The following is a 16,591-nucleotide window of genomic DNA, read 5'->3' as shown; positions in this document are numbered from 1 at the left end:
GTCCATTTTGTTCACATGATCGATTTTTAATATAATTATTTCGTGTCTTTTGTTGCATGTTTAAAATAGTTTCATAAATAAAAACAATATTTACATGTTTGTAAAATGTTATATTGTTTTTAATTAAAAAAGCTTAATTAAGATTCTAAATATATGTATTTCTGTCGTGATTTAGAATTGCGTAAATTGTAGTCATGACTATTTTGATTGATTTTTTAATTATTACATTTTAAAATCAGTGTAAGTTTTAATTTAAGTAATATCGGTCAAGGCGTTTCGTGCCTTAATTAAGGTTCTGCACTGAAATTGGTTTATTTTTAACTAGCATTATATAAAAATAATACGTTCTATTATGGCTTTTACCATAACTAAGAGAAATCTGGAGTATACTCTATCGCGCTACTTCAATAGAGATTTATGAATGTGATTTTAGTATGTCGCTAACCAATGACTGTCCCACTGCTGGGCACAGGTCTCCTCTCAAAGAGGAGGGTATAAGCCATAGTCCACCGCGCTGGCCAAGCGTGGTTTGGTAGATATCACACACCTTTGAAAACGTTTTTAAACAAGTCCAAAGCTTACTGTCGACGTTATTTTCGTCGTTATTATAACTGATAATTAATTTCTTATACGCACATAACATAAGAAATCAGAGGTACCTACGTGCCTGAGATTCGAACCTCGGACCTCGTAACCTACCTATTAAACGACTATAAGATCTTTGCTTTTAGTACAATCTCAATATAATTTACATTACAATCTCAATATAATACAAAACTTACTTCCGAAGACCTGCCATATCACGATGAGGCATAATTAAGCGATTTACGACCTTAACCTTTAGTACATAAGAGCTAAGTGAACAATAAATAATAGTAGAGGAACTACGTAAATCGTGCAATTCTCAGATAGTATCTCTTGCAATAGTTACTAGACAATTACAGTTCCTCAAACAATTAGCACTTGTATGATATTTATCTTTATCGCCTTAAATTTATGGTATTTTTCTATTAATTTGACAGTTTAAGGTGTAGATATCCTGAGTTTATAATGACCAAATTTACAGAAGAGTAATTCCTGAAAGATTAGTATTTTCAATTACATTGGAACTGTGAACGAACATGCAGTCCGCCTGATTATATGAGTAAGTTTATACTGCCGCCCATGGACATCCGTGACCGAACAATATGGAACAGGTGCTCTACCTGAAGACGACCCGCGTGGCGGAGCGGCCACCATACCGGTCTGACGCGCAAAGGGTCCCGGGTTCGATCCCCGGTCAGACAGATATCTAAATGATGAATTTAGATTTTTGTTCTTGGGTCTGGGTGTTTGTGTATTTGCCTATGTGTGTGTCCATGGCATCCACGACACAGGGAATCCTAGTGTGGGGCTGTGAGCGTAGAAAGCGTTTATAATTACAGATGAGTTGCCTACTACTGATTACTAAGATGGTCACCTTATATGTAAAAAAGCAGTCTTCCACCAGTAATAAATGTGACGGTGGTGCCTTCCTTTAATAACCATACTTGTTCTACCTCTCCGACTTACCCTCAGGTGGATAATAAAGTTGTTTCTTACATCTGATACGTAGGATAAAATAAATAACTAAAAGATAACGACATATTTTACAACAGTTGTCTTCCAAAAAAGGCAACATTCGTCACTTGACACGTTTGTATGGCATGTCTGTACTTCCATTGTGATGTAACTATGTAGTGCGTTAGTTGAAAGTAACGTGTTATGAGAATTATGTCATCAGGTGTAAAGGTTACGATGACTGTTCAATGTGGTTACAGTAGGTCAGAGGCTAACGCAATACCTACTTGTAATTATATATACTTCGACTAGTGGTCAATTCTACCAGAATCATTTTTGAAAATTTGAACGTATGATTTACATGAGTGTGTTGCCAAAATATTCATAATATAAGTATAGCAGACAAGCACGCAATCCACCTGATGGTAAATGGCTACTGCCGCCCATGGACATCTGTAATCAACCCCAGATAAGATTAGATTCCTACATGAGGTCGCCCACTGATGCGCCGCTACCCCTGAGGACTAAACTGGAATGCATCGAAATGTCTCCCTTACCACACCGTTTTATTAAACCAGTACACAGCAGCGTTTAACACTGCTGTTATTATGCAGAAATAGGTGTGGCAATAGTGCTGCCCCAATCAAAGCACAGAGAGTCCTACTACCATTTTTAAACGAAACCAATTTCGCCTTAAGAAAGTATTTTTCCAACTAAAAGCCTATCATTGAGCAAAAGTATCCTCCAAATTGATCCAGCCTCTTTAAAAAACTATTAATAATAGACAAAGGGTTATTATTACATTGCCGCCATAAAGTTATTAAGAGACAAAGTCTTAGTCTCATCAATAATAGCCTTTAAATATCTATAAACCAAGAAATTAGAAAGTAGATAGCATTGACTGTCCACTCATACACATACATACTCATTAAGTATACTCATCATACCCATACAAATGTATACAGACCGGTTTGACCTTTCGTCAGATTGTGAAAGTGTTTAGGCTGTGGACTTGGTATAGAGCGGATTCTCAAATTATAGGTATTATGATTGAGCGCAGGTTGATGTTATTTCATAGTTTCATGCGATGTTATATCAGTTATGCAGTTAGGAATTCAGAGCTTACGTATTAATCAAAATTCTATTTTTATGTTTTTAGTTTGTATTTGTGCCGATAAGTTGCAACGCGCGGACACGCAATATTATTTATATATTTATAATTGTGTCAGCGCCGTGATCGGCAGTTATCGGTTGCAGTCGGTTTTTTCCGCAATCAGTAACTAACTTGTTTATGTAGATACACAAAATTATCGTCTACCTTCGGTTTTATTAACCGACTTCAAAAAGGAGGTGGTTATTAATTCGGCCGGTATCTTTTTTCTCATATATGTACACGAATTACACGAACTCTAAATATTATTTTAACATACTTATTTAAAACATATTTTAAAAAATACAAAAATTAAGAAAATCTGCCAAAACCTCAGAAAAATATTAGTAAAATACTTTGAGGTAATATAATATATTAAACCGATAAGATTTCCGCGACCTCTTATCACTAAATCCTGTGCCCGCTCATCTTTACCTTTAAATTAATAGCACAAGATTGGGCTACACTGGTTAGCCGCTAAGTATGTTAATAGACTCTACATATATCGTCATAATTCGTGAACTTAATCGTCTTATTAAGCCGTTTGTGACCATTTGTGCTAATGCCTCATATTAGCACATTATTACAAACGAAACTACTTATATGGTAGAGGCTTTGAAAAAACTTTTGACCATTAAAAAAAATAAAAAAAACGCTTTCTACACTCCCCACACAAGGATTCCCTGTGTCGTGGGCGCCATGCACACACATATAGACAAATACACAAACACCCAGACCCAGAAACAGAAATATTCATTCATCATTTAGATGTTGTCTGGCCGGGAATCGAACCTCTGCGCGTCAGACCGGTATAGTGACCGCTCCGCCACTCGAGTCGTCAAAATTGTATTTTTCGGATTTTATTTTTTTATAAAAATGAAACGAGTACGCTATCCACTTGAAGGAAAATGATAAAGGCAACCCATGGACATTTATAATCAACTCTAAATAGAACAAGAGTTCTAGCTGAAGCCGACAGACGCGTTCCCACTCCAGAGGACTATGGACGATGGTCTCCTCATATGTATGTCAGCCGGCTTCCACCATTCCATTAAAACACAAGACTGCTTCACGATAGAAATTAGACATGTTTGATAATTTCGTTATACCAAAATGTACTTTTTAAAACGAACCTATGATTATCGACGATGACAACATTTTGTTAGCTAACAAAACGCAAGAGCTGCTTCACGCTACGAATTAGTTATTGGAGTACGTATAAAAAAATATGTTTATATTTTATAATATCTTTATACAGAAATGTACTTTTAGTAACTATTACCAAATCTATCAATCAACGATGACAACATTTTATTTAACCATACACCTGAATGCCAAATTTGTCGAAATTAATCATTAATTTGTCTACACCGGGGCCGAACCCGGAACCAAAGGGAAGTACCAGGCGAGCATAAACAGAAAGCATCACATGCGAGGCGTTACAAAAACAGTGTATGGCGGCATCAGTGACCCAGTGACAGGTTTGTAGCCACTGAGCCCATTCCGATCAGCTAGCGGGATTAACTTGTCACAACCGTAGATTATATTATCTTTTAAAGCGGTTTCTAAAAGATATATAGCGTTTTTATAAGTTTCGACTATGTTAACGAAAATTCTATTTCTAATTTTAAAACAATCGCCTTTTTTTAAATAAACATTCATGTGTAAGGCGATTCCTGTTATAATGTTTTTTGAAAGAGGGTTTTGAACCATTATTATTTTTGACATCTTTTATTTTATGCTTTTTTGCCATTTTTAATACTGGCTTTACGAAATATGAAAATATTTATGAGCAAATTAAAAGCGGATTAATTCTGTTTTAAAACTAATAATTTCAAAAGTAACACTTTTCAGACATTCATAAAAGTCTTGGCATGAGTTACAAATATGAAAATGGTTTAAAAAGTTTAAAAAGCTGACAAGCTTTTCAAAGTTTTGAGTACATTAATTTACTTACTCATATACATAACGGTACCAATATATAATAATTTCTAACATAAAGCTATCATTCAATCAAATTACAAAATGAACGTAACACTTTAATTATCAAGGGATTGTTATAAAAGGCTAATGGGTACAGGCCACGATGGATCCGATGACCTAGTGGCGCAGGTGGTCCCATTTCGAACACGTAGCGGGATTCGTACGCGCCGGTATGGCGGAAGTTTACTCACACATAGATGTAGAGTAAACAATTAGTATTACAATTGTAAACGTATGATGTGTGAAAATGTATGTACTGTATCCTTAGTATAAGTTTTTACGTTTTTTCAAAAATGACTGTTTTTGTATTTGTTTACGTATTTACCCATACATTTCCAATCAGCGCCCCTAGGGGACTGTATCAGAACTGATTGTACAAGGTTAAAAAACGTGTGTTGAAAAACAAAAACTCATACTAAGGGTATTGTACTACTGTAGTAAGTTGTAGTTTCAAGGAGTACAAATTGATTATTGAGTTTAAGAGACGTGTGTTTGTTTATAAGTTATTTTAGTTATTTATTTCGCTATATAAAGTCGATAAAAAAGAGGACCTTAGTCATAGACCGGTCAGGTTTTGTTGGATGGAAGAAGTAAGTTCCTCCATGTGCCACTGTCAACCAAGTTACGGAATCTTTTAAAAACAAATTTGATGTAAATGTCCGATGAAATTATCAAATTATGTTTTAATAGAATTAACAACATTTGGATAACTAGCAAATTATTCGAGTAATAAATATGGTTCCTTCATAAGTCCGTCTAGGACGGATACAGGCTAAGAAATTCCCGAAACTTCGTGCATGCAGACTTTACGTATTTTTTAAATAAAAATTAAACCATTATATCACCAGTTTAACACCGCTGCCATAAGGCAGAAAGTGCAGTGATGGTGGGCGGGTTAAAAATTCAATGAAAATTAATTATGAAACTAGCCGCGTAAGGCAAAAGATAAAAACTCGATAAAATGTTAAGTATTATGCTGAAATATTCACTACCGACAGCAAAGTGTAAAAACTACGCACTAAAGTATTACAAGAAGTGAGCTGTAACATGTTTTTGCCTCAATGTTTGCCTTTTAAGTGCGAAATTTAATCCTGATACAACGTAACGATTGGGAATGTATTGGTAAATTATTTTGTAACTTAGTTAAGTATTTCAAAGTTGTAATGTAAGTTTACTAAGAAATAAAATTAATGGTCGGTAAATTAAAATTTGTGGTTATGTCAAATTTGAAACAATTTAAAGTACTAAATCTTAAAATTCCCTTCATTTTATATTATTTATTATTTATTAATTTAAATACAATACAGCAAAACTATTTGACAAATAAAGCGAAGTTTTAAAGTGTTATTTTTTCATTACATTACGATGTTCGTAAAGAAACCTACACACCTAGGAATTCTTAAAAAAAAAGGCAATTCTCAAGGATGAGTGGAAGTTTACCTGCACTAAAGCCGTCCTTAGGAGTGCAAGTTTACCTACCAATCCGCACTTGCCCAGCGCGGTAGACTATGGCCTAAACCTGTATCCCTATAAGATCAGACCCGCACCCAACAGGAACAATAATAGATTAATAATATACATTAGACATCCAATTACCACAGCATACGACAATGACCTTAATATCAAGACACATTGGCGTATAAAAAAAACCTTTAACACCTAACCACCTACATAGAGTTGACCCAGTAAGGCTTGATGTCGTTAAACCAATTTCAATCACGTACGATACGGCGACGGAAATGTAAGGAAAATGCGAAAGTTTGTCGAATAACTGCATTCGTACGAAAATATTTAGAACGATGCAATGATAGGTTGGACGTTGTGATTTTGAAAGTGATGCTAATAAGGTCTTATTTCTGTAGGAATTTACGCAACTGTAAATAAAGTTCTTAGGTCCAGTGATAAATGTGTGCATATCTTTATATTTTACAATATCGATAAATTAATTCGCAAATCAGCCAACTCCACTTTTTCTCAAAATGATTTTTTTTTTGATAGTAAATGGCGTTGAACGAAATCAAAATAAATAAAAAAAAATTGACAAAAAGTGGAGTTGGCTGATTTGCGAATAAAGGTATCGATACAAATTACTTGTTAAATATTAATCGTAAAAAATATCTACGTGGCGCAGCGGTTAATACGGCCGTCGGCCATATTGCGCTCAGAATGTCCCGGATTCGATTCCTGGCGGAAACTTCGGAGACTTAGTGATGGATATAGGGATCTAGATTATAACTTATTATTAATGTGATGTATGTTTGTGATTGTTGACGGATAACTCTAATTGCAGTGCCAACCTATCTCATATCTTTGTCTTCTTAGACTTCAGATAGAACCCTTGTCCTATTTCGAATCCGTTATTATAAATAATGGTGACTACTTATTATCAGGTAAACTGCGTGCTCTTTTTAAAAAATGTTTCATGTCGCAAAAAATTTAATATTAATCTTATTGAAGATTATTTATTAATGACAAACAATGCATACATAGAATTCCAATTAATATACATTTATAAATATAATTTAAAACAGTGATTAAATTTGATTATCACATTTGAATAACAAATTTCGCACTTTGAACTTTTAACATTGAAATAACAAATGGAAAATTAATACATATTAAAATAATTCAATTTACATTTTCTTGCAAAATTTAACATCTGTGACATTCTTTCATTTATCATGCATACATTAATATTTCAAGGGTGAGATCTGTGTGAGATAATGTTTCGTTAAATTTTAATTATTTATTTTTACAATCTTTTTCCAACTTTTTGTTATGTTATTATTTTAGTAGAGTCCGTGCCAAACTGCTAGTCCGGTCTGAATATAGAAAAGAGTCGCGTCGCAATCGCAAATTGTAGGTATTAGCGGGATGAAGACAGCGTGGGACCACCCCGGCACCCTCCGCTGCCTGCGGTACATAGCTGCGTTAATGTGCCTCTACGTTACAGAATATATGCTAAGAACTTCAGAGTGGACTAGAAGTTTGGCGCGGACTATAATAATGCATTATTAGCTTAGTGACGTCATTCTAAATTCAATATGGCGGACGCGTCAAGATGACCGTTCGACATTTTTTGTGCAATTCAACGATATGGATATCAAATGATATAATTTTCCGAGAAGGATACTTACTACTTCTTTTTGTACAAATTTAATACATATTTTTATATATTTCTAAGTTTTTTCCTTAACAGATTAGAGGTCACAGGGGTGAATTTAATATCTAATGGCCAGGTCATACCCATTAGTGACAAGACAGGCAAAACAACAGTCCTATTTGCGCTTAATTAGAGGTCTATGGTCGACAATCCACACAATATCGTTAACAAATTTAATTTTGCAAAAGTAGGGGTTATTTCAGTTTATAAAAAAAAAAAATTCAGTTATCTCTTTTCTCCCAGGCCTCGTGGTCACCTTACATGCCCTACTTGCTAATGGCCCCTGTGGTAATAAACCAACTGCTAAACCACAGAAGGCATCGGCTATGCAAATCATTATAGAATGTAGGCGATCGCCACTCACTGCCCGGTCTTGTTTGATTATGATAAACGTTAGCTATACTCGTACTGTACATTATGACATATATAGTAGAGGACCGAGAAGTAATGGAAATTTTATTTGCTGCCGAAAGCTTATTAAAGATATCTTAAATGCTAATCATCAAAATAATCTTCATCATTTTCAAACAAAATGAAACTGGAGTTTATTTCGTTTGTCCATTGTTAGGTACTCCTTGTGATAGGTACTACAAATACACAAGACACAGACATTGATTTAAGAAAGGTATTTAACATATTATTTACACGTTTGTCTCAATAAGGATCAAACCTTATGGATGTTAACGAAAAAGCACGAAGCTTACGAGGAATTTGAAGGAAAGCTTGATAAAACGCATGGACAAAGCGATAAGTTACTAAATAAAACCTATATTTACTCGTACTTAGTACTTACAATGTTTTTTATTTGAAACGTTTATCAAAATGGACATAATTGTAAGTAGCATAATACAATTCAAAACTTCATACCGTGTAATATAATTATTAAAATAAAACAAATACGTTCAACATAATTACACTATCAATAACAGTTATATGATCTTTCATATAATAGAACAAAGGCTGTCATTTTGATTAGCTACTAAATGTACAACTGAGCGATTATCAACTCTATTCTGTATACAGTAATAAGTACTTTCGATTTAAACGTTCATCTAACTTGTCTATTATTATAATACTTTGCAGAGATTTATTATTCTCAATCTTTTATTAAATAACTGACTTGTTTCATTATGAATAGTTAAGCTATAAACTATATAAAATTTACTTATTAAATGGTATTTTAGCACAATGAATAATCCTACTGCTGGGGACTGTCTCCTTGCTATAACAAAACATATAAAAGTTGCTATATCATTACTTTCCAGGATTTGATCGTTATAAGCGAAACTATCCAATGATGGAATATAAAAGGGTGTGTTTTTAAATAAATTCGTTCGATTCCTGGCTAGGCAAATAGATTTAAAAAAATCTAATGAAGCATTTTTAGATGTTATCATCGGCCTCGTCATTTTCATCATTTTTCTCTAATCCTTATAGTTTCGGATTTGGTCCTGAAGGCTCATTTGAAAAATTCACCCTGTATATTGAAATTATTTCAATATCTCACCGTCACTCATTACCGCTAAACCTTTGCCTTAAATAACATTAGCGTAATGATAGAAGTATAATAAAAATGACGTAACCGATTTCACTTTTGATTCTCGTGACTCGATCAGTTAAAGTTTAACTGTTTCATCGGTCGTGAATAGGCGTGACCTCTCGATAGCTCAAAATCATCTTAAGACTCTATTTACAACTCTATTCGACGTTGTTACCCATTTAGTAGTATTTTTTGAACAATAGAGTCGTAAGTCTTCAGTCTGATTGTAACATTATTTATCTAAACACTAGGTAGTGAGTAGTAGAGGATTAGTAGGGCGGCAGTAGGAGGGTAGTCATAAGAGTAGTAGGGCGATAATAGGGAGGAGGTAGGGGGTAATAGAAATAGGGTTCCAATATTATATCACCACAAGTACCTACTCTACGAATCTTAAATCAACATATATTTAATAACACTCTAACAGCGAAGCGAAGCCTAAGTTTTCTTTTCTTCTCTCATCTGTAATCGAATCCACGATTTTCATATCCGAAAGAACTTATAAATAATAAGGAAGAATAATCAAAGTGTTAGGGTCGATTTTTTTTTTATAATATAGGAGTAGCAGACGAGCATGCAGTCGACGATGGTAAGTGGCTACTGCCGCCCATGGACATCTGTAATCAACCCCAGATAGGTTTAGATATTCCTACCTGAGGTCGGCCACAGATGCGCCGCTACTCCTGAGGACTAAGCTGGAACGCCTCAGAAAAGTATGTCTCCCTTACCACACCCTTCAAAACGGAACACAGCAGCACCTAACACTGCTGTTATTAGGCAGAAATAGGTGTGACGGTGGTGCCGCCGGAGTCGAACCACAAAGGGTTCTACCACTTTCAAATACGATAATTAAACTTTTTGTTTACATTTCCAATATTTCCTACTTTCCATTCATCAGCCATGTGCAGTTGAAAAAAGTATTTGTATACCCCCTTTACTTGTCTATCCAATATTTTGGAAGTAGCCAATTTCAAGTGAACAGTAATTATAAAACTAGTATATATAACTACATACATAGATTATTAACATCGGGCGGTAGTGTCAGGTATCCGTGGGCGGCAGTGACCACTCAACAGGCTGCATCATTTGCTTCCATAAAGACCTACAAACGCTCACGCAAATTCTTTAAGGTTATTAGTGGCGATAGGATTAGTGATGGCGATTAATTGAAACGATTTCGTGTTGTAGGTAGTTTTCAAGGCACGCTATCGGAAGTATAAAAGGTTATTAATTAGAGAACGAGGTGATAATAAATATTCTATAAAATAGTGATGCATTGAGAACAAATATCTTGAGGAAATTGATTATAAATCTAAATGGAAGCTAATAAAAAAGAATGGTTGGAGATTAGGTAAACGTATGAAAGCGTCGTTAATTCAAGTTTTCGTCATCATCATCAACCCATCACTGTCCCACTGCTGCTCACGAGTTTCCTCTCAGAAAAAGAAAGATTAGGCTATAGTCCAGCGCACTAAGTGCGAATTGGTAGACTTCACATACCTTTGAAAACTTTTTTTAAGATTTCTCATGTATGCAGGTTACCTCACTATACTTTTGAGCCAGTGATAATTGTTTTATAATAGGCACATAACTTTGAAACAAGACAAAGATTACCTTACCTGGATTTGACCCTCCGACGCCTCGATTGAAAGGCCACATTTCACTAGGCTATCACAGTTTCAAGTTTTGTGCAAAAATACGGAAGCTACATGTTTATAAATAAACATTGTAATGGTTACGTCTATGTCTTTATGATCAAGTAACGAATATCCACTGGGTTCTGAAGCAACACCGAGTCAGAGTCACCAAGTGACATTTAGCTGACCGCTCACCTTATGCAAGACATTGCTGCATGCATCAATTGATTTATTCGTTTATACTGCTAGATATATGCGGTCTTCACAAAATTAGCGATTTATCTGCTAAAATTATTTAGTATATACATTTAATTTGTTAATAAAACTTGTTGGCTTGGTTATTTATTTTTATCTAGGATTGATAAATTACTTGTCCTATGAGAATTTTACAAAATTGATTCTTAAACTCTTTTTAGGTTATCGACAATCTACCACCGCTTCTAAAAAACAAGAAACTTCATACGTGTGCATAATTTACATGTGCCAAAAAAGTAAAAATATTTATTTACATACAAAATTATAAATAATTATTTATAATTGACCTGGCATTACGTCAAACTATTTTTCATTAAAATTACTAGTTATTTAGGTTGCAACAAAAGTTATATTATTATGAATATTAATAATAATAACTGCCCATGCAAAAAGGGTATCTTTAACACACGAATAATCTCTACCCATCACATCTGTTAAAAAAATCATAGAATATTAAAGTTATGTACATATTACGCCTTTGAGAAAACTCGCTATTAATAGCATTAGGATTTACAGTCTCTACGACAAAAGGTGTGGTCAATACTACACAGTTTGTGTAATGATATATTGTAATTAAGTAATAGTCGTTTAAGTGTAGTCGGCCTTCACAGGGTAAGGTCTTCAAAGCATTAATTTTAATAACGTTTGTATTTGAACTTACGGTAGCTTTGCTTTAGGTTATCTGTCTTTGAAGTTTATAGAAAAGCCATATAATAAAGTCAGTAATTATTAAAATTTAACGTTATCTACAGTAAAGTTGATTGACTGATTCAAATAATTTTTTATACACAAAAAAGTCAAAGAGAAAATTATGTAAAGAGAAGTAATGTAAAGCCCAAAATTCAATGAATCTAACGACATCTCATATGTCATCTGTAAAGTCGTTTGGCCTGCAGGGCTTGCCAAAAAATGAGACATACATAGGCACATACATACAAACACACACGCTCGAAAAAATAACCATCCGCAGGTAATTAAAATATAATAATTGAATTTGTTGCAAAATGCATGCAATATTTAAAATAAAAATTTAATTTAACTGCATTAAAATTTTACGTAATTTAACAATAGTACGTAATCAATTAATTATCATAAATCATAATGATATTCGCCATAATGTCTTCATATCCTTTATTAATAGGTCTTACAAAAACGTTTTTAATTAGTAATATTTTGAACGTAGCTTTAAATAATGGATGATGTATGGAAGCTTAATAGTAGATATCAGCTTAAGAAGACGGTAAAACCATTTATTATCTTATAATTACATATACTCGTAATTGTAAGGTATACCTGAACTTTGAACTTATTATGACAACACTTAAGTCGATATGCAATCGAAGCTTCATTATCAAATTAATTCGAGATTTCATGAAATATTTATACTATAATAGTAGTTTAAATAATATTTCGAATTTAATTAATTTGATCGATACAGGAAATAATCGGTAAAATAATATACATACAATATCTTCTATACAATATGTTCTAATATTATATCATCTATCTTCTTCAAAATGAAGCAGAGGCCAGCATCACCTTAAGATCTTCATGTAACGTCTTTAAACTAAAATAGATAAAAACAATAGCAAAAAGTTTAAGAAAATGATAGAAACTATTTTTAATAATTATCTAAGATTTGTGTAATAAATAACTATTTTTCGGCAGCAAACAAAATTTTGATTACTTTTCGGTTGGCCTGATATTTACAAACCGTTTTGAAAATTATAAGCTTGGAACTATCAGATATTTACAGAAATATATTACTGCCAAATATTTCAAGGTAAACTTCAATTTTTGCGAATACCTCATACGGAAGAATACTTTTTTCAAAACTACATCAAAAATAGCACCTCAAATACCAAGTATTATTACTTAATAGTATGTAGTTGATATTTAAATTTACAAGTTTTAAAAGGTGTTTTCCTTATTGGATAGTGAAAGGAAATTTAAGATTACGTATCAAATAACGATAATTTACGTCGCCGGAGACTCGAACCTTATAATTGCACAGTACACAAGTGTACAATCACTGTAGGTGTTTAATAATCCCAGTGTTGGGCAAAAAATTGAAATCATGGGCATTAAAATCAGAAATCTGTCAACTTTTTTTACTATAGCATGTTACGTAGTCAAAAAAGTTACAAAATGCTATTTCATATTAAGTTTGTGCAATTTTCGTGGTCAATAAATAATAAGTAGAAAAAAACATTCCTGTAAATGTTCTTAAACGCTAATATGTGGTTTTCTTTCCGATATGGCTAACGTTGCGCTCAAAATGTAACCCAAATATCATATTTCTTTAAGAACCATTAAATATTTTTTTTCACATATGCCATTACATCAGATTTTCAAAAAAAGGTAAGTAATATAATTACTTATATATTTAACAGTAACTTTTTGCCACGCTCATTATTCTCAAATTTCATTAACACTTTACCAAAAGTGTTAATACTCTACACCATTATCTCTACAAGTCATCTAATAACAGCTGTTAGTCTCTCAGTGTGTATTTCTTAATAGAGTTCGTAAAAAGCTCATTCACTTACGTTTGACACAGATACGAAGTAGGTAGCTATCATACACCGTTTATAACATATTTAACGAACCACTCATTATTGTACGTTAAATATACATAATTTTAACATTACAATTTAAAAAACATTCTAAACGATACGTCTAAAAAATTCAAATAAGAATTTTTAAAATTGGTTTTTTGTCATTAATAAAGTAGGTAAGTAGTCATAATAAACCTAAATGAATGTTAAGAAATACAAAGAGAAATAATGAAGTTAATTATTTTAGGTATATAACTTTATTTTATAATATATTAACGTAAATAAAGTTATAAGGAGTTAGGGCGCATCGCGCGCGTTGATGTCTTCTCTATGTAGAGCTTTTAATGTAATCGCTACCTTAATACCGCGTATATAATCGTTTTTATTTTCAAAACTTATCTGGTTAACTTCGTAAAAAGCTTTCTAATTATTTTGTATGTTATTTCTACACGAAAATGACGTATAAAGTTTTCTTTTACATTTACTTTGTATCTACTAAATTGAATAATGTCTACATTTTGAGCTGCAAATCACTTGCACATTGAGTATCAACGAAAAAATTCTAATACGACATGTCGAAACCTAGAGTCGTGATTTATCATGCGGTCGGCATTTATAAAAAGCTTACCTTGACATGTCACAGCACTTAGTACTATCACGAGAACGCCCCATCCCAGGGCACCACCCATTTTGCGAGCACATCCGGGAAATCTAGGTTGTAGCATTTTCACTCACACTATCATTAGTCTGGTAGAGTTTGACACAACACTGCACTAGAGTTTTATGAATTATTTTTGCATCTTTTGCGGAGTGAAAGGTAGATGTTATCGGGTCGGTGGTCGACGGCGAACTGAGAAGGTAACTGACGGTTCAGCGCGCACGCAACGTATTCTCGCTGTCAGGTGTTCGCAACTGTTTATTGACCCACTATTTGAGTACTGATTTTGGTCGCTTGTTTGATTGGATGTTTAAAAGGAGTGAAATTACAACTTGTCGGTACGTGTTCCATATGTACTTTGTATAATTAAATTACACTTCGTTAGGCGCATTTGGAAGAAATAATCAGTGAATTTTTTATATTACCTTTTGTCTAAAATTGACTCCGCTAAAAATTTTTACAGAAAAGGCTACCAACAAAGTTATTTTAAATATATTATTTTACTACTATAAACAGAGGAAAACACATATTTACGTTTGTAGACGAAAATAAATATATTTAGAGTGTCAACATACTAACAGGTATAATTCATGTAAATGTATTGATACAACAATTAAATATATATAGTCTACACCGGTATAACTGAAATATCTTTAAATTTAATAAAGCTTACACATTTTACATAAGAAAATAAACCCGATGATTACTCATTTTTTGCGTACCCAAATTAAATGCGAAAGTCTGTTTCTTTATTTATTCAGATCTCGTAGATACGTATATCAAGAGCGTGACTCCTAGTAAGCGTATTATTGTTTTAAAAAGATTTTACAGATCGATACCAAAAAAAAGATCTGATAAAGCGTACTACAATTCAAAATGTTGCGGTCCCCTGCACACCCAGCCCGCTTCACTTTCAAACTCGGTCGCGGGCACACGGACGCGGCGTAAGGGCTAGTTTCACGAGCGCTTTTTTAATGACATGGCCACTAAAATGCTGCTTGATAACAGGTGGACCACTCTGTTGTTGCGTACAAATCATCATCAACCCATTACTGTCCCACTGCTGGGCACGGATCACCTCCCAGAATGATACGGATTAGGCCCCAGTCCACTGCGCTGGCCAAGATTTTTTTATAATATAGGAGTAGCAGACGAGCATGCAGTCCACCTGATGGTAACTGGCTACTGCCACCCGTAACAGTAGACATCTGTAATCAACCCCAGATAAGATTAGTTTTCCACTTGAGGTTGGCCACAGATGCGCCGCTACCCCTGAGGACTAAGCTGGAACGCCTCGTATAAGTATATCTTCCTTACCACACACTTTAAATCAGAGCGCTTAACACTGCTGACATAGGTGACGCATTGGTACCGCCAGAGTCTAACCACCAAAGGTTGTACCACCTTTAAAAGTAATGTATTGTTAGACTTCACACATCTTTTTTTTTGAAGATGTCTCAGATCTCAGACAGCAAGTGATAATTAATTTCTAATACGCTGATAAGTTTGAAAAATCACAGGTAACTTTTGATCCTCAGATACCTCGATCGAGAGGCCGAGTTTCAACCTTTGTTCGCTCATCACCATCGCCCATGCCCAGCTATGATTAACATAAAATAAGAGTCCTACCTGAAGTCAACATATGCGTTGTTAACCCTGAGATTAAATGAGAAAGCATCAGAGAAGTATGTCTTCCTTCACAACATTTCTTTTTTTATAATATAGTAGTAGCAGACGAGCATACAGTCCACCTGATGGTAAGTGGCTACTGCCGCCCATGAACATTTGTAATCCACCCCAGATAGGATTAGATATTCCTACCTGTGGTGGGCCACAGATGCGCCGCTGCCCCTGAGGACTAAGCTGGAACGTCTTGAAAAAGTCTGTCTCCCTTACCACACCCTTCAAAACGGAACACAGCAGCGCCTAACACTGCTGTTATTAGGCAGAAATAGGTGTGGCGGTGGTGCCGCCGGAGTCGAACCACAAAGGGTTCTGCCACCTTCAAAATTCAAACTAGAACACAACATCGCTTAATACTGTTATTAGACAGAAATATCTTCTACCATTTTTAATTTACTGATCCTTAACATCGACGTTATCTAATTGGG

At 34.0% G+C, this 16,591-nt stretch overlaps 1 protein-coding gene across 1 annotated transcript in view; it reads right to left on the bottom strand.

Annotated features, from left to right (window-relative positions):
• LOC140754859 (uncharacterized) overlaps positions 1–14,662 on the bottom strand; it is a 117,670-nt gene extending 103,008 nt beyond the window's left edge. The window contains exon 1 of the mRNA XM_073090011.1: positions 14,451–14,662. Within this exon, the coding sequence (XP_072946112.1) occupies positions 14,451–14,547 (97 nt within the window). The 5' untranslated portion in view covers positions 14,548–14,662. The remainder of the gene's footprint in view (positions 1–14,450) is intronic.
• Between the last annotated feature and the right edge of the window lie 1,929 nt (positions 14,663–16,591).

The sequence above is a fragment of the Epargyreus clarus genome, unplaced genomic scaffold, assembly GCF_041222505.1.
Source record: "Epargyreus clarus isolate Ecla_fem2 unplaced genomic scaffold, WU_Ecla_fem_2.2 ptg000031l, whole genome shotgun sequence".
Taxonomy (NCBI): Eukaryota; Metazoa; Arthropoda; class Insecta; order Lepidoptera; family Hesperiidae; genus Epargyreus; species Epargyreus clarus.
The sequence above is the reverse complement of the archived record's forward strand: the minus strand, read 5'-3'. Positions and strand labels throughout refer to the sequence as shown.